At 36.1% G+C, this 23,639-nt stretch overlaps 2 protein-coding genes across 2 annotated transcripts in view; both read right to left on the bottom strand.

Moving 5' to 3' along the window:
• htra1b (HtrA serine peptidase 1b) overlaps window positions 1-23,473 on the bottom strand; it is a 40,056-nt gene extending 16,583 nt beyond the window's left edge. Inside the window, exons 1-3 of the mRNA XM_073828995.1 lie at window positions 22,884-23,473; window positions 14,053-14,155; window positions 11,877-12,081 (exon numbers count right to left, since the gene is read on the bottom strand). Coding sequence (XP_073685096.1) covers window positions 11,877-12,081; window positions 14,053-14,155; window positions 22,884-23,343 — 768 coding nt within the window. The 5' untranslated portion in view covers window positions 23,344-23,473. The remainder of the gene's footprint in view (window positions 1-11,876; window positions 12,082-14,052; window positions 14,156-22,883) is intronic.
• The window catches only part of plekha1b (pleckstrin homology domain containing, family A (phosphoinositide binding specific) member 1b), a 112,363-nt gene continuing 96,976 nt past the window's right edge, over window positions 8,253-23,639 (bottom strand). Inside the window, exon 13 of the transcript XR_012341597.1 lies at window positions 8,253-8,262. The gene's annotated coding sequence lies outside the window, so the exon portion shown is untranslated. The remainder of the gene's footprint in view (window positions 8,263-23,639) is intronic.

Here is a 23,639-nt window from a genome sequence, read left to right on the forward strand (position 1 = left end):
TGGACTTCAATGGAAGCGAACAGTTGAAGGTCCAAAATGCAGTTTTAGTGCTGCGTTAAAGGGCTCTTATCTTATCTAGCGAAATGATCGGTCATTTTCTAAAAAAATAAAAATGTATATACTTTTTAAACACAAATGCACTGGCTATTCGATGCGTGTTGAAAAGGTCATGTGTGGTTAGTTCTTCATCTGTGGACTTCATTGTTTTGCCTTTTATTGAAAATGGCACTGGGTTTTCTTTGCACGTTCGCTTTGTAAAAACTGGGCCGGTACTTTTACCGTTACGTGTTACCTTTCCAACCGGATTATGTAATGCGTGAAGTCTAGCTAGTGCAAGAATACATTTGTGGTTAAAAAATATACTTTTTTTTTTTTTTTTTAGAAAATGACCAATCGTTTTGCTAGATAAGACACTTATTCCTTGGCTGGGATCATATAGAGCCCTTTAAAGCTGCATTGAAACTGCAGTATGGACCTTCAACCCATTGTGTCCCATTGAAGTCCACTATATGGAGAAAAATCCTGGAATGTTCTCCTCAAAAACCTTAATTATTTTTCGGCTGAAGAAAGAAGGACATGAACATTTCGCATGACATGATAAAATAAAGATCCTGAGATAAAAATCTTCAGTGTATGATGTCTGAAAGCATCCTGGAGATGTATACCTACAGCAATTATTTTCAATGCTGAAGAAGTTCTCTCAGGTGACCTATAAAGATGATGTGAAAAGCAATCATATTCTAATGGCGTTCTCCTTGCCTTAGCGTGATTTGTCAGTCTCACTGACATTTTAGCATGGCCAAATTGGATAAATTGGTTAAAAATAGGAAAAATCAACTATGCAACTATCCTGATCCAAACAACATCCATGAACAGATATTGGATGAGACAGCTCCACTGTAAAGAACTTAATTGTTTTGAAAAGGCAATTGGGTCAAAGGACACACGATATGGATGCGTGTTTATTGTGTGCAAAATTTCCATCTAGAGCAAATCAATCCCAGCTGAGCCCTTTAAAACTCCCATGTTCTGCCAGAAAGAGCAGGAATCTTCGACTTGCTCTTCCTGTTTCTCAACAACCGTAAATCAGATCCGATTTGGGCTGGCGTTTCCAAAAAGTCACAGTCACCCTAGAGTGGGTCAAACTGACTGTTTAGAAAAGTCTGACTTGGGCTTCATGTATTTTGCCAAAGCAAAAGCTTGTAGCATCACTTTCACAACTTAAATGGCAAAGCAAGCATCACTCTAATACAGTAGATGTGAATGCCAGAAAACGATTCCCTGAAGATTCCAAATAAAATATTGCCAGTGTATTTCTCACAAAGGGACATATTCATAAATTCATTGTGACATTTCAAAATCACGGCACTAAACCATCCATTTCTCTAACAATTTCTGAATGATAGACATATTTGTCTTTGCACTAAGCGGAGTCTGACCCAATTTTGGTGTCTTGCCCCATCATGGAAAAACTCAGCAGGGCTGCTTTCTTGGAAGACAAGACCAAACCTTTTCAAATATGTGCTGAAACAACCCAGGATGAATGACAGCTGCATGTCTGCCAGATCTCGACTCCTAAACACTCCGAAGGATGCCAAGACTCCTTGTATGTCTTCAAACTGGCATCGATCAGCTTCGAATGCATAACTGCCAGCATGAATGTTTGCGGACTAGCTTTGTGGTATGCATTAACCACTGGAAAAGTACGCACATAAAAAGAATATAAATGACAAATCCAGCTGCTGTTTACTCAAGAAATATTTACCCTAATTTGTATGAGCAATTGAACGCCAACAGCGAGACATTGAAGGGCACTCTTTCTTTGCTCTGATGAGTCAGGAAGATGTGTCTGAGCAAGACTTATGCACTACACGGGCCTTAACCAATACCAGCCTCAAAAACTGACCCAGATTTTAGGAGACGTGTGTCCACAAAGTCAAATTTCCACTAATGGGACCTTTTAGAGCTGTGAAGAACATAAGGCAAGTTATAACAGTACCAGGTTGGCATATTGGTGTTGCAAATGAGCAAAGACCATCTTCAAATGATCTTTTCAGTGCATTAACACGAATTCCTTGCTATTAAGACAGGAATGTTGCCAGCAGGGCTTCCCAAATTACTTTTATGGGGAATTCCAGACAGAACAATCAGGCCTAAATGAAGTTGGATCCAAACAACTAATTTGCGCTAATTTTTTAAAGCTGTGCATGTGAATGTGCAGTGCCCTCAGAAAGCATTTGGACACTTTTGCCACAATTTAAATGTCCCATTTTTTTACTGTATTAGGTCAAGTGGCATCTGCAAACTAGATGCTACAACTTTTCTGTAAAATAAATTCCATTTGCATCACTTTTGCAATTACTTATCATTTTTGCTGGGTGTATGAAGTTTGTCCGTACCCTGCTGAAAAAAACAGCTAAAACCAGCCTAGACTGGTTGGCTTGTCTTAGCTAGTTTAAGCTGGTAGTAGTTGGTTTTAGCTGGTCTCCCAGCCTGGCCAGGCTGGTCAGGTTGGTTTTAGCTGGTGGCCAAAACCCCTCTAAAACCAGCCTGCTGACCAGATATGACCAGCTAAAACCAGGCTGGGAGACCAGCTAAAACCAGGCTGGTTGACCAGCTAAAACCAGCCAACCAGCTGTTTTTTTTCACCAGGGTACTTTAAAGTTACTTTTTAAAAAAAAATATTTTGCTTGACAATTAATACATCTTGGTTTAATACAGCTCAGACATTTTAATTGCGACTGCAGAGGTGTTCTTATTACGGGGATATTATGATTAAAATCTTAAAACTCAAAGTTTAAATTGGAAAATTACTTAAACACAAATGTGTAAAATGTGTTTTTTTGGACATTGGCTAAAATGTTCTAGCTTTGTTTTCTACAGTAACTGGCATACTCTCTACAGCCCTCATAAATTAGTAATGATTCAGTCATTACCTTCAGCAAGTATGAAAATAATAGGAAAAGAAAGCCAAACCCAGGCATTTTAGGATATTTAGAAATCCCGGCCAGGACATGTCTGGGAAAAAGAGGCTGTACAGTCGCTCTAAAGCTGCATAAAAGTCAATAGAGAAATGCGCATGCTGAGACTGTCACCAAACATCCAACTGCAGATGGCTGTACATCTTAGCTGGTGTTTTGAGACTTTTTAATGACAGGGGCTTCTCTGAGACTGTAGTAAATTAAAAAGCACACAGTATTGTCAGGCTTGTTCATTTGTGTGTGTAGTCTTCTAATAACATGAAGCTGCTAACAGCAAACATAACCCACATCAATGAACATATCCCACAAACTCAAAAACCTGAAAAAACAAAGAGCCCAGATAAAAGAGACAAGGCTGAACATAGGCTTCTGCTGTGGTCACCCAGATTCAAACCCAGAGCTCAGGGTTTTTTCTTCTCCAAAAGTGGGTCGCAAGACTTTTCTGAGTGGGTCACGTAGTGTACAGTAAAAGAAACTACTTGAAAAAGGGGGACGGTAGTTGTGTGTGTGTCAACATTTTTTTTTAATGGCCAAACCAGTTGAGACTCACTGCTCTACACTAACATAAATTCAAAATCATTTGTCATTTAATAACTTCATACTAGATTTTAACGTAACGTGATAATGTAACGGTATTATCAAAATCGTGGTATCGTGATAGCAAAACCCGAAAAGTCTTGATATTATCGTGGTCACATGACGATTTGAAACAATAGGTCTTCTGGGCAAAATTTTTAGTTTTTAAAATATATTTAAACTTTTTATTCTAACATAAAAGGTCTTTAAAGTTGTGTTTTAGACCATCATGCTTTGGCACAGCATCTGTCAAACAAACTAAAAGGAAAAAGCACAATATGTCCTAATCCCTTAATCAAGTTTCAAAGTGAAGCATGCACTTTGTGATCCGGTGTTTTCCGCGCCTCAGAACAGCTCCATTCACAGTGAATGCAGTGAACTCGTTTCTTGCATGTGCTGTGAGTTTAGCGCACATTTTGGAATGCAACGGACACCAGTTATGCTTTATTTTCGTGGCAGATGATTACAGCATTTTACTAGATTCATAGTTTTCGTAAACCTGTTTTCACTGAAGCTGAAGTTTTACATCAAAATAAAGTGTAGAAATTAGAAAAGAAGTATTGTAATTTTCCTACTGTAGTGTAAAGCAAAACAATATACTTATGAAATATTAATTTTCATTTGTTTTACAGTGCAATTGTTTTAAAATCTATGGCTATTACTGTCAGAGGGAATAACAATAATGTAAAATTGTTACTATTATTATTATTATTATATTCTAATTTGTTTGGCTTCTTAAAACCCCAGTGTGAATGTAAATTATACTGAGAGAGTATACCACTAATAAAAAGAGGTTAAGTCCCCTTTAAAGTTCAGGTACATAGGACTTTTTTCTGACTTGAACATTGTTTGGAGCGCTGAATTTTGAACTGTGTGAAGTGTGTTAGATACAATCATTTAACTTTAAAATGTACAAAACGTCTTCATTTGTCTTCTTTTTAAAAATATCGCAATAATATTGTATCTTGGACTTCATATTGTGATATTGTGAGATTTTGATATTGTTACATCCCTACAAGATTTTATATTTGCATATACCATTTTCAATGGCAGTATGAGATTTTGTGGTGTCCATAATCCATCTTTGAATTCTAGTCACACTCTACCAGAATCCCTTTTAAAGCAAGTCCATTATCTCATCACAGGAATTGCGCAGCTATTTTCAGTCATGCAAGTTCAGCTGCTCTCTAACTGAATGGGGAAATATGGAAATCTCTTTTCCAATCTAACATTTTAATAACATATTTCAAACCAGCAATCAAATCTGACACAAATGGTAAACCCCCAGATGACGTATATATTTCAGGTTAATCTAGCCAATCTGCAGATTAAGTGTAGTGTAGAGCAAAGCCTGAACACAAGAGTCAAATAAAGACCAGATCTTTGTCAATTGGCTTTTTCTTTTAGAAGAAAGGACTTATCTTACTAGAGCTGCCAATGTTCCAATTTCTCCTATTTATTAAAACACCAGACTGAAGAAACTACAAGTGGTATTTGACTCTTCAGAAAATGGCAATACTAAGGTGTTGTTGGAGTTTAGCGGACTGTTTGTCTGGACCACAAAACAGTGTATTGGTCAAAATGATCATTTTTTGTTTAATGCAGAAAATCATTAGGATATTAAGTAAAGATCATGTTCCATGAAGATATTTAGTAAATTTCCACTGTAAAAAGTTTTTACCAGATTCAATTTAAAAATCTAAGTTCAGCAGCTGCCTTAAAATTTTAAGTTAAATCAGCTTAAAACTACAAGTCAAAACTGCTACTTATTACACTAAAAATGAGTTGAAATGGCTTAAGTTGATTTAACTTAAAATTTTAAGGCAGCTGATAAAGCTGATTTCTACAGTGTACCGTATATATAAATATATCAAAATTTAATCTTTGATTAGTGATATGCATTGCTAAGAACTTAATGTGGACAACTTTAAAGGCGATTTTCTCAATATTCAGATTTTTTTTAACTTTCAGATTCCGGATTTTCAAATAGTTGTATCTCGACCAAATATTGTCCAATCCTAACAAACCACATCAATGGAAAGCTTATTTATTCAGCTTATATATAAATCTCAATTTCAAAAAATTGACCCTTATGACCTGTTTTGTGGTTCAGGGTCACATATTACAAAGTGACAACTGATATTTATCCGCATTTTATGTAAGTTGCCTGTTATACTTTTATATATATCTAACTGATTTACATGACAAGTTGACAATTTGGCCATAATTTTGGGGCTGTTATTATTTCATATGTCCGGCTTTACAGGTTAACAATCCACTTGATCTCAAAGTATCATTCATTTCTGTCCGCAGCACAGATGGTTAATTGGGATGTGAATGTTGAATGTTTTGCATATGTTCGTGATTCTCGTGTGCAACCATGCATCACTGATAGTATAGACATGTGTAAACCAGAACTTCCTGAATGTACATCAGTTCACTAACAACCATCTAACAGATCTGTCTATTTCATCTACGAGCACCGTGTTTGGCAGACAAAAGAACAGCTGTTAAATAAAGACAGCCATGTATACTCAGACCTAGAGTGGAAATATATCCTGACACACAGTCCCTCCTGCCAAACATTGCGCTGTGACCCAGATCTTATAAACAGAAATATACACATGTTTTTAAACATTCACACATGTACACTGATGTTTCAGAAAGATCATGACCCAGATCTAAATGAAGACAACTCAGTGTTAGTCATCCTTACCAGATATTTCCCCTTGCCCCCTAACCCTGATGTGGCATGTCAAGACCTGTCTATAACATTTATAAGATACAAACTGGAACTCAAAGAGTAACATGCTCTAACATGCTCTACTGGCATCTGTTTTCCTCTGTATCTCTGCAGGGTATGCTTTTCTCATCCAAGGTTAAGTCTGTTTCACACATTCTGCATCTGCAGGTTATAGTAGCAGCAGGGCCACAATTCTTGGGCCTGGTACAAAATTCACGAAAAAAGTCCAGTTGTCACCCTCATACACGGCTCTAAGCACAAAACATAACTTAACATAACTAAAACACAAAGATATTATACAGTATATGTGACCAAAACGGTAATTACTAGTCATACTATGGCTGATAATTAATGTACAGTGATAAAAGTGTTTCATTGTACTTTTGTTGTACATTTGACATTTGTTTAGTATCTTCTGACTAATATTAATCATAATAATACACTACCAGTCAAAAGTTTTTGAACAGTAAGATTTGTTATGGTTTTTAAATAAGTCTCTACTGCTCACCAAGCCTGCATTTATTTGATCCAAAGTATCGCAAAACAATAAAATATTTTTGCTATTTAAAATAACGGTTTTCTATTTTAATATATTTTAAAATGTCATTTATTCCTGTGATTTCAAAGCTGAATTTTTAGCATCATTACTCCAGTCTTCATTGTCACATGATCCTTCAGAAATCATTCAAATATGCTGATTTGCTGTTCAGGAAACATTTTTATTATTATTATCAATATTTAAAACAGTTGAGTACATTTATTTCAGGATTTTTTGATGAATAGAAACATCCAAAGATCAGCATTTATCTGGAATAAAAAGCTTTTGCAACATTACAAGTAATTATAGAAAGGTGGGGAAGAAATGATAGAAATTGATACTTTTATTTAGCAAGGATGCTTTAAATTGATCAAAAGTGATGACAAAGACATTTATAATGTTACAAAAGATTTCTAATTCAGACAAATGCTGTTCTACTGAACTATTCATCAAAGAAACCTAAAAAAAACATACTTAGCTGTTTTCAACATAATAATAGTAATAATAATAACAAATGTTTTTTGAGCAGCAAATCAGAATATTAGAATGATTAGAGGATTATGTGACTGGAGTACTCATGCTAAAAATTCAGCTTTGAAATCATAGGAATTAATTACATTTTAAAATATATTCAAATAGAAAATAGTTATTTTAAATAGTAAAACATTCATGTCTTTGTTGTACTTTGAATCAAATAAGTACAAAAAAAAAACATTAGAAATCTTACTGTTCAAAACCTTTTGACTAGTAGTGTATGTTTAAATATTGTATTCAGATTATGTTAAATATGCATTATCCAATTAAATATCCATTATTTGCATACATTTCCTGAGCAAAAATCTGATGATTGGAATTCTTGTTCACAAGCTTGTTTTAATTTGTTGACATATTAGAGTTGAAGGTTCTTTTACACTCCATAAATCAAAAATACTCCTAACAGCCAAAACAATATAAATTTTAACCATACTTTTAGGAATAAAACGTTATATAAATCAGATAAATGTTTTAGGAACACACTTCTCTTTAAAAACTGTCAGAATACAGAAAATCTATAGTAAATCAGTAAAGTCTGAAGTATGTACATGCTCCTAAAGTGCAGATTTCTGGCTAAGTGCATGACTTTGATAAAATGGCCTTTAAAGATATGTATTTTGCCTGTAGTGTCTTGCCCTAAACAATACTGATAAAATACATAAAAATATGATAACAAACTTGCTATGAAATGTACTACAACTTCAAACTGAAACTGTAAACTTCTCAAATCAAGCAGATTGACAGATCTTTGTGTGCCTGTCACTGCATGTGGAACCTACATCGAGTTCAACAGATGTTTTTTTTTTTAAAACAACGAATGAGTAATTCCTTCCATTTTTATGTGGTTTCATAAAAACACAATATATAGCAAAGATTAAGTTCATAATTCACTTTACGGTGCATTTCTATTCTATTTTTCAATGAATCCAATGTGCTGTGCACAGCAAAAATAGGAGCACATAAACTATACTTGCAGTGTTGTTTCTGTGACGCTGTTACGCGGTGACTCAATGCTTATGCATGCAGCCTAAATAAATACTGTAACATAAAAACTGAAACATCATTGGGTGCTTAAATGTAGATGCAAGATACAGGACTAAGTGCATCCAACAAGTTGTCTAAAACAAGGTCAACAAGTCCCTCAAGATGGTTTTGAGATGTGAAAGATGTTGAATTAGGCTTCAGTGTTTTCTCTGGTTTGAGGAATTGGCTAATTTAGTGGGAATAAGAAAATAAGAATCAGATTAGATCGAAAAGCGCAATGAGCAACGCTGAGAATAAACAGGTGTTAGTGTAAAAAACTATAGCAGATTTGGTTCTCCAGAGAGTGGTTACATTGAGAGCCTTTGACATCGTAAATAATCTGTAATGAGTTTGAAAATTACTCCCATCCAAAAATAACTAGACAAACAAGGTTGTCTTTGTAACAACCCTGCAGCGTATTTAAAAACAGCTTGAACCTTTCCCATGTCTGTTCGCTCATATCATTTTAAATTTGAAGAGGAATTCTGACATGGAATTCTCAGTGGCGACAGAGACATGAACCAATCAAACAAAGTCAAGCTGAAAAGAATATGAGACAGTTACCCAATATAAATTATTCACAGTATGGCAGTGACTAAGCAGAACCTGAGCCAGAGAGGAAGGGGGAGTTATGCATAAGAGTCCAGGGAGGAATTACCGAGACGTGGCACTGCTGTCTGCCAGCTCAAGAGCCGGGGACTGTTACCAAACCTCAGCAAACAGTATCAGCATGCATATTGTTAAGTAAATCCAGTGCCATTTGCGGTCACAAGCTTTCTGGGTCAGTGCTGCCTAGGCCTTTTCAGTGTAATGCAGTCCTTAGTATACAGTATTTTAAGAAAGCAAATAAATCTAAATGATATAACTACATATACAATTTGTTTAACCACTGCACTATTAACTGAAGAGATGATGTGTCACTTAACTTAAAGCCTACTTAAAGCCTGTATATACTGTTTGTGAAATTGATAGTTTTGGTCCTGGATGCTGATTGGTTCCAGTCATACTAAAATACTTGACATATTACTGTATGATATGAAACCATCTATTGTCTATCTCTCTGTGCAGCACTCAGAAAGGCCACTGTTGCATCTTCTAGTAGAAGGATGACATTTCATGAACAAAGAACACTTGCATCTATATTTTTTTTTATGTAGAAATCCTTTATAAAAGCATTAGGCACTTGAGATTGTGGTGTATTGTAAATATAGTCACTCTGCTGTACAGGATATAGACTTTTGTACCTTATTGATAATTAAACAAATACATTGTTGATGTCTTTTCATCTATATTTTAAAATATTGTCATAAAAATGATCATTTAGCACATTTATTATACTTTATCGTGCTTACTTTTATCATTATAACACATTATAATTCATTAATAATTCATTATAACATGATATACAACACAAAACTTAATGTCATATATATGTAATGCACTTTTTTGAAGGCATAAATATAAATAAACATTATGATGTATTACTCTATGTCCATAAAACAGTGTGTTCACACCAAGGGGCAACCTCCCGCTCTCTCTATTGAAACCAACACGGAAGTGTCTTAAAATGCAATTCATCGACTGGCCGCTAGAGACTGGCTGCAGAAGAGAGTCAGTCCCATTGACTCCCCATGTTAAAATGCCCAACTTTACAGCAGAAAAAAGTATGTTTACAGCCTGGTTCAAAAAATGGTTTTGGTCTATATAGCTAGTTTTGCCCTTCATGTCAACTGTGAGGGGGGTGAATTTTTTTTATAACTCATCCGTTTAAGTTATATTAAGCCTTAAAGTTCAGCATAATTAAGGGCGTGGCCACTTGAGTGACAGGGGGATTGCTGCTGCTGTCACCACTGTCGCTCTAGGCGGGCGTGGTTTCAGCAACCAGCTCCACCCACATCCCGCCTTTTTGCCCATTTTTGATTATCCGGGAGTGACGCACGATGACGCGATTCCAAGATGGCGACGGCCGAATCCCGCCCACTATGAGCTTCAAATTAGCGCTTCAGAATCCTACGGGTGACGTCACGGATACTACGTCCATATTTTTTACAGTCTATGGTTCAAACTGGCATTTTTGACAGTAAATCTAAAGATATTAAACCTAAAGGCACAGTGATATTTTCACAACCTGATTGACCGGGTTGAGTGACGTATATTTCATGAGGTAACTCACCGAACACTCAAAACAAAAGGAAAAGGTGTGTTTGACTTAAAGCCGAAAATGCCATCTGCTGGACTGCATTGTTGCGTTTATAAGATTTTATTTTCATCATCTGCAAACTCACAAAGAGCTAATAAAAGGCACTTTACCTCCTCGTTGCTTCACATTTGCCCTCTGCCCATTTTGTTTTGGATACACTGTGTGTTCCCTTCATGAAATCATGTTGCATTGGGTCACATCTTGACATTACTTCCTGGTTTTGGTTCGTTTAGAAGTATTTGGTCTGTGTCGCATTTATATTTAATTTGAATCACACCAGATTTCATTTGGTAGCGGACCGAAACCCATCTTTTTAGTGGTCTGGTCCGCTGGTTTGGTGCACACCAGGGTTCGGATGGCAGCGTTCACACTCAAGTGAACCGAATGAGTTCGTTTTAATCGAACCAAACATGACAAGTGTGAACACACCCTAAAATGAATTATGAAAGCATTGGAAACATCCATACTTTATAGAATACAAGCTTTAACATTTGAAGGTTTTTGTGCAAAATCACATTTTCCACTCTTAGTATAATGTGTTTAATGTCCTGTCAGTGTGATTTAGTGTTACATGACCAACTCTAATCAAATTTCTGTCAGAATGGTCTCTTCATGTTTTTCTGCTTGGGTGTGGAGCCAGACTTGTTTAGTGGAGCAATTCAACATGGCTTATCTGGATCTGTCTCTCTTCCTGATACAGAAGTGCCTTCCTTTATAACAGGGTCATTATCCTCAGAGCCAAGAAAAGCATATTTCTGCCTACTGATATGTTTACTCTGGGGAAAAAATGGCATGAGACAATCCTGATGTTGGGGCAGCCTTTGGGGTCAGGCATGAATTTTGTTTACAATTCATTGCTGAAGACCTTACATCATGGAAACAATCTCAGATGCTAATTCAACAAGACTAGACATGTTATCCATCTCTTGAAAGTGAATAACTGAAGCCCCGTTCCAAATCTAGCCTTATGAGATGGAATCTAATCTGGAGTGCTCATCTGTGTATGTCACATACTGTAAATATGGTGTATTCAAATCATGTCAGACATATCATATTTATGAGTTGATTCCACATGAACAGCAACACAGAGTTGTAACCCAGAGTTTCCAAGTTGAGGACATGTCAGTATGAAAATATGGCAGATGCATATAGATGCAGCAACTGAATCTTTAACTGTTAAAAGACCGATGCAGGCTTTTCACTAAATTTGGGAACAAGCTAAGAGTATCTTAAAGTCCTGAGTGTGACACACTATACTGACAGGAACGGGCAGGTACTTACTGGAGCGTCTATCTTGATGAGTGCGATGTCTGCTTTCTCATCCACGTCTTTGATTTTGGCTTCATAGGTGACACCAGTCTTCAGCTCGACCTTCACCCGGTGTTTGTTGGCTACCACGTGGGCATTGGTTACAATCAGACCATCTTCAGACACCACGAAACCAGAGCCGCTGGCCACCGCCACTTCCCGCTTGCTAAACATCATTCTAAGAAAGAAAAGTGAAGAGGTTTTTAAAGATAACTCTTTATGAGCAACCTTTTCATAATACATAAGTCTATTTCCACAGGGGAATGGCAAAAAATGATGATTGCTCAACTATATCTGACTATATTTTCCAGCTAGATTTAAGACCAAGGAGGAACTTCCTCTGACAAGTGATTTATGGAACAAATGACGGATGCTCTCCAGATTTTTTACCGCAATTTCAACAGCCTAAAATTGATGTTGGCTGTTTACTGCATTCCACAAACTTATGCAATGACGACGATTTCGTGATATTTAAAATAGATGTTAAATCTAATAATATATATATTCAAGTGAATTAACTTTAAAACAAAGTTACTCTATAATGAGGATAAAGCTTAGTGGGTCATGCCATAAAAACTCTTTCACTCGCACAACATGATTTATACATTAGGAACATATTCCTGGAACATCTTTCTCAGTTGATCACAGACCAACCTCTTAACCTTCTCCAAAAATCAGAGAGAAATTATTAGCTGATAAGAATGTTTTTAGGACCAATATGGATGCATTTGCGCATACTTGGAAGTAGTACTTCTATTCATATTGATGGAGGGCTAATAAAAGTCAAAACAAGAGCTAGTATCTATTTTTGTCCAGTGTTGACAGTGTTGAAAGATGCCAGAGTAGGAGTACGAGAACAAATTTAAAATTGATAATGTTTAAAAATAAATGTTCTAAAAGGTTGTTTTTGCAAAGATGGCATAGAAGATCCATATTTGGCTCCCCAAAGATGCAGTTCTAAGAAGAACCTTTCATTTTTGCTACCTGGTCTCATAACGCAAACGTACCTCTGGGAACTTTTTCACAAGACACGAAATACGTACCCTTTAAGGATGAATGCACTGCATAAGTCCCTTTAAGGATTCTATGGTCTTTGATACGTACCAATAAGGACATATCACTGCAGTTTCCAACTGAAATGATTACAGTTATGATTACAGCTCAATAATTACTGTTTTTGCATTATTGAAAGGGGTTGGCTGTTGGGGTAGGTGTAGCCGTTAATAAAACACAAATAGGTAGAACGTTTAATTTATTCTTCATTTCCGGCTGCAGCTGTATCCCTTCTAGCCACAACCCAGTATGTTTCTTTCTGAATGTAACAAGCCTGCTCTTCAGATAAAAGAAAGCAGAAAGATGAGAGATCTAAAAACAAGCAAAATCGGGTTGCTTGCAATTTCATTTTTACATCACATTCATTTTTGTTCATACTATCGGGTAGGTTTAGGTGTAGTACAGATAGTACGTTATTTTAAAACGTCACAAAGCATATAAGCATAGACTGCGGTGACACCTGAAAAACTAACGGCACATAAAACGTACCATATGTATGTTAATCTCAAGGTTGCCAGGTTTTCAGAACAAAACCCTCCCAATTGCTACTCAAAACTAGCCCAAAAGTAGCCCATTGGCGTTTCGAGGGGGGTCCCATGGTAAAATACACATTGGTGGGGTTCCCCTGGTAAATTTAGCATTCCAGGGGATAAATATTAAGTTATTTGGGTCGCTTCAACCCGCGGACGTGACATGAAAAGTAGCCCACGGCAACAGTGTTAAAGCAGTCCAATTCTGCGGGAAAATCGCAGACTTGGCAACAATGGTTAATCTTTTTGGGAGAAAAAACCAAACACTCTTTTAGTGCCATTCATTGGACATTTCACATCGAATATGTCACGAAACGTACATGCCTCTGGAAAAGTTTCCAGAGGCATGTTTTCATCTTGTGTGAAGAACATTTTAATAATTTAAATATCCTTTTAAAGAACCTTTTGTGCAATGGAAAGTTTCCACTGAGGATAAATGTTCTTCATGGAGCTATATATACCAATAAGGAATCTCATCTTTGAAAGTGTTTCAAAGATAGTCCTGATAAAGATGTCAGAAGTCATGAGATCATTGATCAATGGAGTGTGTAATTTGGGATATATACTTGCGGAACAGCTCGATGTGAACCACAGCTGGAGCGATCTTCTCCACCACATCAGCGATGAAGTTATATCTGTGCCGGAGGCTATCTGGATTGTCCTTGTGGCCTGGAAAACACATGGCAAACAAAGAGTAAGATTAAACCAATATGGTACAGCAAATAAACTGTAATAAATTCAACCAAATTATAGAGTGAAGATAAATCTAATTGTATATTATTAGATATTCCAGGACTGGATTATGGATTGGGTCAGACTCGGAGTGTCAGTGAAGTTGTATCTCAGGGTCTTTAGCCTACCAATATCACAAGTTTTTTTATTTCTTTTTTCCAGTTCATCACTGTCTTTTAAAATAATGTTTGCTACTGCTTCTATTTTCCGAAAGATATGCATGAGCATTATATGGAATTGATTTTATTTTTAACATCAAGATAATGTAAAAGGAATAAAATGTAAAGATTTATTTAATATTAACTAGCATAGTGGAAAAAACTTTGAAACATCCAATTTTTTTCAATTTACAAATTGAGACTGAATTGGTAAAAAATTACGAATGGTTTAACAATGCATTACATGCAACTTTACAGTAAAATACTGTTAAATTTATGATTTTAAATCATAATCAAGTTAAAACTATCATATCACTTAATGAACAATTGAATATACAAGCATTCCGCAATACCAGAAACATTGTTTTAGTATTTTTTATTGTGAATTTCTGGCAACCAGAGCCGTTTTCCTCTTCTTTTAACCGTAATTTAACAGGATTTTGTGTACAGTACTTATCAAAATATAAATAAATGGGCATTAAATACTTATTTAAAATTGCTTTATTATATAATAGAAACACGAGCTCAGTGTGCTTTGGAAAACATGAAACTAGCACAGCTACGTAGGACAGTCCTGCAAAGAGACAACTGCAAGTTTTTAGAGTCATTATGCAAAAATATTTGACCACAGAATTCCATTATTGCTCAAAAAGTACAAAGCAGCTATTCTGGAGACCGTTTTTTTCATTAGAATTATTCCATAACACTTAATAAGACCCAATCTTGCTTATAAAACAGCATAATGAAAGAGACGAATGTTTTTGAGAAACAGGGGTCAACTTGTCTAATGATATATCCGTAGTCTGAAAGTGCTTATAAAACTTGGATCCCAGTCAAAACCTTTTATAACTTTGCACATGTAACACTATTTTTCACCTTGTATAACCCTTCTTTCACAACATTTGCATGCAAGCACATCTGGATCTGCCCCCGTATCCAAGTTAGGTAGCGTGCTATTTGTTTCTACCCTAAGGGTCTGTGTACATTTCTGTGTATCCACTGTTTGAAATTCCCAGTGATAAACAGTACCTTGATCCAAAACACCTAAACTTTTATGACCTTTAATTTCTGGGGGGTTTATCTGCATTAGTGAATGCTTGACTATTTGGGTTGTATAAAAAGAGCAATTATCATAATGCAACACAGATGGGTAACGTTACTGCAAAACCAAATACCGCCTACAATATAAGTGTGGAACTAACAAATCATCTGCTGTCTTTTGGTATAATGAATTATATCAGAAGCTGAATTCTTGAGAAATGTCTCTTATTAATGTTACTCGACAACATCTAGGAGAGGGAGAACACCCTAGTCCTCTAAACTAAAAAAATTGGTTGTGAATAGGAATTGCATTTTACTGTTATAGAAACAGACTGTAAAAAAAAAAATATTTGTAGACTTATATAACTGATTGCTATTCCCTCTTGCATATCCCATCATGACTCTGGAATCTTGATAATGGAATTGTTTTTCCTCCCTCATATTATGGCTGCACATCTGTAGAGGGTTTAGCACGTTTAAAGCGAGAGAACATTTCATTTGTTATGTCATAGTTGGCACAAAATCTAACACATTTGTGCAACCCACATACGAGTCATGTTTTATGTGAAAAGTACGAATAATGATTCTATATGCTCTAGGGACATGTGGAAAGGTCAGGAAATGGCCACATGGACATCTGCTCCTTGCAAATGATATTTTAACAAACTGAAAAGAAAATGTCATAGCTTTTATAACGTTTCATAAAAAGCCTTCCCATGTTTTTTTGGACAGATTCGCTCTGCTCAAAAACCAACTGAGGACCTACCCTCTTAAAAATAAAGGTGCTTCACGATGCCATACAAGAACCATTTTTGTCTAAATGGTTCCATAAAGAACCTTTAACATCTGAAGAAGTTCAGCTTATAAAAAGGTAAGAAAGAGATGGTTCTTTAAAGAACCTTTGACTGAATGGTTCTTTGTGGAACCAAAAATGGTTCTTCTATGGCATCCCTGTGAAGAACCTTTTAAAGCACCTTTATTTTTAAGAGTGTAGTTGGGGAAACTGATGTATAATCTTAGAATGTGAAAGCCTTTTGCAATAGTCATGCTCAAGTCAGGACTGTTTATATATTTTAATTGGCTTACTGTATCATTGCTGTGTTGTTTTGGAATGACTCTGAGATACAGGCCTTCCAGGTGCACTTGAAAGCAGCATTATATATGATAGTATCTATGAATAACACTCTTTATTTCCAGTACTAGTGGAACTGTGCTATGCTTGCATTTAGGACTAATAATAACCTCTGTAACCTTTCAGAATTTTTATAGCTCTATTACCGTTTTCAGTCTACAGTGGAACAACTGTCTTATTTGTCTAAGGTTCTTATTTATGAACGCAGTGACATTCTGTTTAAAACCTCCTCGACCCTCACAGATAAATGCCTCTGGATCTCCCAAATCTTTGGTGATGTTTTTCTTGATTACCCATCTGGAGAAAAACTTATCTCGTTTTGCATAAAAATACATATTTTTCGTACACAGGGCCGCTAAGTTTTCTAAACTGAGACTGAATAACTTTAGGATGTCTTCTCTTCGTACTATTCTGATTATGAAAACAGCTGCACACATCTGTTACTAGATGTTTATATCATTTCAAAATGACACATAATTCTGCATCAGATGACACCAGGTCTGGACGCCCACACTACAAATGATCATTCTCCCTTTTTTTGAAACAACTACATCTGTTGCATGTTTTTACTGGCCATTCAGAACCTCTACTAGCCAAAACAAAACAATAGTTTTAGAAATAAACCATATGATCGAAGTCACAGCTTACATTTAAATGAATTTATTATAAAATCGTATCCTGATTCTGATCACTGAATTGCTTTCAGGTTTATTAGTTTTACAACAGTCACTCAATTTTTCAAATACCATGAAATTGTAATAGCAGCGCCATCAACTGAATCCTGCCAGTGGCCTGCTTCTCTACGACGTCTCTTATTGGTATGTTTATTGGTAAACAGGCTTAATGGAAAAATCTCCCTGTGGCGATAATTCTGCAAAATTATATTATGTTTGTTCTTACTAGTAATTCATGGTCTTGGACAGGTTGTCTTCAGCAAACTGTTTGCGGGCTTTCTTGTGAGCCAGCTTCAGATGAGGCTCCCTTCCTTGATCAACTTTGTTGATCAACCTTTGCAAGGCCTGTTCTGAATGGAACCCATCTTGGAAAAACTCTGTATGACTGTATGATAAAATTTTAAAAATCACAATTGAAAGCAACGTGTTTACCGGCAGAGTTGCAATAAAGATGCTAAAGTACAATTTGGCACTGTGTAGTGATGTGCAAAAATCTTCGACATACAGCATTAATCAGATGCTTAAGGAGTTAAAAGGGTTGTTATATAATGTTACACTTTGTTTTGCTGATGTTGGTTGATTGTGTTGGTATGCAGAGTGGTCTGTTTGTAAATTATGCAAGAGGCTGATACGACATCATAATCCTTACAAATGTATCCTGTTATTTTCTTGTGATACACAAATGCACAAATGTTTATTCTACGTTTAGAAATTAATTCCATTAGGCTCTTAAGTTAAATTCAATACGTTACTATGGATTTTTTGTCATATTAGGATTAGTATATCATGGCCACTAGAATTAAAAACAAATGTTTGAAGTTGTTTTGAATTACAGCTAGCCGGTTATGAATCATGTGGAAATTCAAATATTCCAGGTGAAATCTGGGCCAGTTCTTTTTTATGAATGGGAAAACTGTCGTAATTCAAACAGATGTCATTGGCCTCATGTGAACTACAGTACATTGTGTCATCGCTGGCCGTGCCAGCTATAGTAGGAAGGCTTGCAAATAGACTTAGAGACAGTTGTGACGTAATGTTGTTTGTGTGCTATTAGTAGGTCACCTCCTATTGACTTAAACAGAGAGATGATTCCTTACCGACAGTAGCATTAGTGAAGCCACATGACTTTTCATCTTTTAAGAGCACTGTGTTAAACATTATGATTGTAAGTAAAACATTTTTTGAAGCTTATATATATATGTTATGAATATGGGTCTACCTGGATGCTAGGTTTAACAAATCACCATTTTGGAATAATTAATTTTAAGAATTATTTATTTTTTATTTATTGTACAGTTTAAGTCAAAAGTTTACATACACCTTGCGGAATCTGCTAAATGCAAACTATTTTACTAAAATAACTTTTTTTATTTTGTACTTACCTGAATAAGATTTTTCACATAAAAGACAAATTATATTCTACAAAAGAAAATAATAGTTGAATTTATAAAAATGACCCTGATCAAAAGTTTACATACACTTGATTCTTAATACTGTGTTGTTATATGAACGATCCACATCTGCGTTTTAAAACCAAAATTAAAAAAAAAAAAACTGCCCGCTGTTCTTCAGAAAAATACTTCAGGTCCTGCAAATTCTGTTTTTTCAGTATTTTTGTGTATTTGAACCCTTTTCAACAATGACTGATTTTGAGATCCATCTTTTCACACTGAGGACAACTGAGGGACTCTTATGCAAATATTACAGAAGGTTTAAACACTCACTGATGCTCCAGAAGGAAAAACAATGCAAGAGACGGGGGTGAAAACTTTTGAACAGAATGAAGATGTGTACATTTTACTTATTTTGCCTAAATATCGTTTCTTTTTTTTTTATTATTTAGTACTGCCCTTCAGAAGCTACAGAAGATAGTTACATGTTTCCCAGAAGACAAAATAAGTTCCAAAATTCCAAAAGTTTTCACCCCCGGCTCTTAATGCATTGTGTTTTCTTTTGGAGCATCAGTGAGCACTTTCTGTAATAGTTGCATATGAGTCCCTCATATGGATCTCAAAACCATACAGCCATTATTGGAAAAGGTTCAAATACACAAAAATGCTGAAAAAACACAGAATTTGTGGGACCTGAAGGATTTTTCTGATGAACAGCTGGGATTTTAACTGTTCAGGACAAAGCAACAAAAAGCATTAAGAATCAAGTGTATGTAAACTTTTGAAAAGGTTCATTTTTATAATTTCAACTATTATTTTCTCTTACGGACCATATGTAGATATCTTTTATAAGAAATATGTTATTCAGGTCAGTACCAAATAAAAAAATAGCATGCATTTTGAATGATCCCTCCCTGAAAATAATTAACATTTGCAGATTCTGCAAGGTGTACGTAAACTTTTGGCTTAAATGTGTTTGTATTATGAACGCATGGAACAAATCACATACCGAACTTTAAAATGTACTTATTTATTTCTCAAATCACTAACCATTAACATGAGCATAGTAAAAGTCTTAAACATGAGGCAAGTGATCAAAATTCTATCCATTAGTCATGTAATAACTGGCAAGGCAACCATAAGTAGTGGCTCATTGGTCCCAGTCAATGGGGTAACGCATGCCTAAAGCATACTTGCCCTCCCTGATGATTTTTCCACATAAGTGGCATTTTGCCTGAACTCAGAACTGCGGTGTCGACATTGCATTCTTAAACTTTCCTTACAGTTCTTATACTCCGCATGCCACCGGCTGAGATTGGCTTGTGGTATGCATTTCCTCCTTTGATGCAAACTCAGCACTTGGGGCAAACCAAAGAGAGTGTGTGTTGGCTTTACTGCAGCATAAAGTAACAGCCTACATCTTCAGCTTATGTTTGAGACAGACTTTATCCTGTCATTTCTACAGTCATACAAAGCCATTACCACTGATTCTTTTGCTCATTAAATCATCTATTAACTCATTAACTGATGTCTGGCAGCAATTAAAGCCAAAAGCCCTATTTGTTCAGTTTGGGGAATTACAAAACATGATTTCACACATATGCCCTTCACTGATCATTTGGGCGTACAACAATGTAAGTGTTTGGGCAAGACCTCATCACAGGGGCGTTAACAACATATAAGGGTGTTTCTTTAACTATGCGCACTTTAATGTGGCAGAAATAGTTTTTAGTTAAAATTGTGACATTTTTACCATGCAATTGTCATGTATACTTTTATACTAAACCTATTTAAAATGTAATTTTCACTAATTAATAATATTAGACAAAATAAATATTTTGATGTGGAGAAAACACCCATAAGGTCATGTCTCCTGAAAATGTGGGTAAGGAAAAACAACTCAAAGATTGTAAAATTTGACCTAAATCTTGATCCTCGGAGAATAGGTTTCTTAGATAATGTCCAGCCTCAAGAACTCCAGATGTAGATTACATCATGTGATGGGAGATGTCTTGCTGTAATAGCTTTGACTGAGTAGAAACAGAGTTTTGGCTGTAGATCTCAGATTAACTTTTCAGCTGAACTCGGGTGCACAAACACACATAGCCATATTATGCTATTTTTGGCCAATCCAACGGTGACCGGAACAAAAGTGAGGTGATAATTTATTAAGCCAAAGGGAATACGCAGAAAGCCGGGTTACATGGATTTGTGCAGACAGCGCCAGGCTTGATTTGGAAATCATTACGTCCAATGACATAAAGTCCTGGTAACACCTAATTAATCACTTCGGATGAGGTTTAGTGTGTTCAGAAGAACAAAAACATTCAGTAGATCTGTTACAAAACCTAGTGCTGTCTGATGCCCACACTGGTTTTGACTATTGACCAATTAAAATTTCAGAAAGACTAGTCCTATGTGCAGTCAAAGATCTAATTTGCAAATTTCCAGCTTGATTTCAAACTAACCCAGCTTTTTTCACAAAGTCAAAATGGATTTTATGCATCAAAGGTTTCGGTACCTTTAGTTTTAAATGCATGTTATTGCTTACCTTTTGGATGTTTTAAAATGCTGCACTGTGTTAAAGACACTGGTAACATGTTTGTTTTGACTGTGGATAACAATGTGGTTGAGGATGCCCTTTTGAAAACCTTTAGGGATTGAAATATCTCTATTTCATTAATAAACTGAGCACCTCATGACGGGTCCAAGCCATTTGATGCACTGGATTTATGGAGACCACACTGAATCTTTTGAAACTCAAACTCTTTTGGAATCTGCTTTTCCTCCTGCAATTCCAAGAGAATCTGGATGAACTACTGCTGACTCCTCTTGAAGGGTGCAGGCGTGTGGTTATCTCCTGTGATTTGTTTTTGCACCTTTTCTCAGTATGTTTCCACTGCCAAGCATAAATCCCCGTAATGGGGCTGCAGATGAACTGGCAACATCTAATAAGCTTCTGTGTTTACTGACTTGAAAAGGAGCCAGTTTAAATCACGCAATATCAGATCCTGAGTATATGCCAGCACTTTAATTTTTTTGATTAGGGGAATGTAAAATGCAACCATTTTCCAATTAATTAGTGGAGGAAAGGTCAACCACCAATGTTATTTAAATGTATTAGTCTATTATAAGAGAGTGTATGTTTGGATAAAGAGATAGACGCATTAGGGTATGTCAGACACATTTTTTAGACTGGACTAAAATGAGTGAATTTGATATTCTGTCTGAATTGCTCAGGTGTGGTTTAACTGTATAGCTTTTCTTTATCTCTGCATCACTAAATCAAATATAACCGGTTGTGATACACAGTGCACTTTTTACAAGAAAAGTGAATAACGTTTTTAAGTTCCTCAAAGAACTTTTTATTCTCATTCTTTAGAATTGTCTACACTGCAAAAAATGCTTTTCTTTCTTAGATTTTTTGTCTTGTTTCCAGCCAAAATATCTAAAAATTCTTCAATCAAGAAGGATTTTCTAGACAAGGAAAAAATATTGTCCTGTTTTCAGAAAAAAAAAGTCAAAATGAAGCATGTTTTTGCTTAAAACAAGCAAAATAATCTGCCAATGGGGTAAGAAAAATAATCTTATTTCAAGCAGACAACTAGATTATTTTTCTTACCCCACTGGCAGATTATTTTGTTTGTTTCAAGCGAAAACTCACTTAATTTTAACTTATTTTTTCTGAAACAAGACAATATTTTTTCCTTGTCTGGAAAATCCTTCCTGATTTAAGAATTTTTACATATTTTGGCTGGAAACAAGACAAAAATTCTAAGTAAGAAAAGCATTTTTTTGCAGTGTAAATAATAGAAATTAAAGAATCCAGAAACCAACATGATGTTTTTTCTTCAAAAAGCCATGAATAAACTGAAGAATGAAGCTGTTCTTAAGAGTGAAGTTCACAGGGTTGAAAGACCGAGCTCAAGTTAAACTGAGTTAGAAAGCCCACTATGTTTTGACATAATGATGCTCTGAAATGGCAGCTTACTAAGTTTGGAGATCAAGGCAAACTCTAGATAATGTCAAAAGGTTTTGATAAAAACTAAAAGGTTGTGACATTTCAATGCCCCAAAAGTCACAGAAGAACCATTTCTTTTGGTTCCCCAAAGAATTTTTCAGGTAAGAAGCACATTTAAACATTTTAATTATTATTATTATTTTTTTTACTATGAAAAACCTTTTGTGGAATTCAAAGGTTCCATTGAACCACAGATGCCTTGTTTTGTAAGTGTATGCAGTACACCACGTTTGGAGTGACAGTCTTACCTTTCCCGCAGGCTCCTCTTTGGATAAAGATGATGGGCGGCTGCTGGAGTTTCTGTGCCCGGTTACTGACTCTCTTGAGTTCGCAGATGTTCTTGTAGGACACTCCGTCACTGCCGCAGACGGGGTCGGGGCTCTTGCACACGCACACGCCGGTTTTTCCTCTTCTCCTCACGGTAGTCGTTGTTCCGACCCCTTCAGACACAGCGCATTCCAGACCCTCTCCACACTCCGGGTCTCCCAGTTTCCCTGTACCGCCGCAGGGCTCATCCTCGCCGGCCGCGCACACCGGGCAGCAGTCGCACTGGTCCAGAGTGTCTCCGGCCAGGCAGTCGGCCGGAACGGGCGGACACCGACTCTTATCGCAGCGCTCCGGACAGCCGATCACGTAACGTTTAGATATCCGTGCATCGCACAGCAAAGGCACCAGAATAACAAACGCGCAGAGAACCCACAGATGCATTTTAATATTAATCTGTTATAACAAACCCTTTCAAGTAAAATCTCTTCAAGTAGCTAAATTGTGGAATACCTCACTGGACGAATATAAATGTAATGCGCGTAAATTTGACAAAGTTTGTTGTGCTGTCAAATGCCCGTTATCTTGAGGTTCAGTGACAGACTTTATAAAGCTTGGGGAGTATAAACAGCAACGCCGATTGGTTGGATGTGTATGACGTTAACTGTGTGGGTGGTACTTGGCACAATGGTAAACAAGGAGGCCACGCCTCAAACATGTGTCTAAATATTGTGGTAACA

The sequence above is a fragment of the Garra rufa genome, chromosome 22 (genome assembly GCF_049309525.1).
Source record: "Garra rufa chromosome 22, GarRuf1.0, whole genome shotgun sequence".
In the NCBI taxonomy this organism is placed as follows: Eukaryota; Metazoa; Chordata; class Actinopteri; order Cypriniformes; family Cyprinidae; genus Garra; species Garra rufa.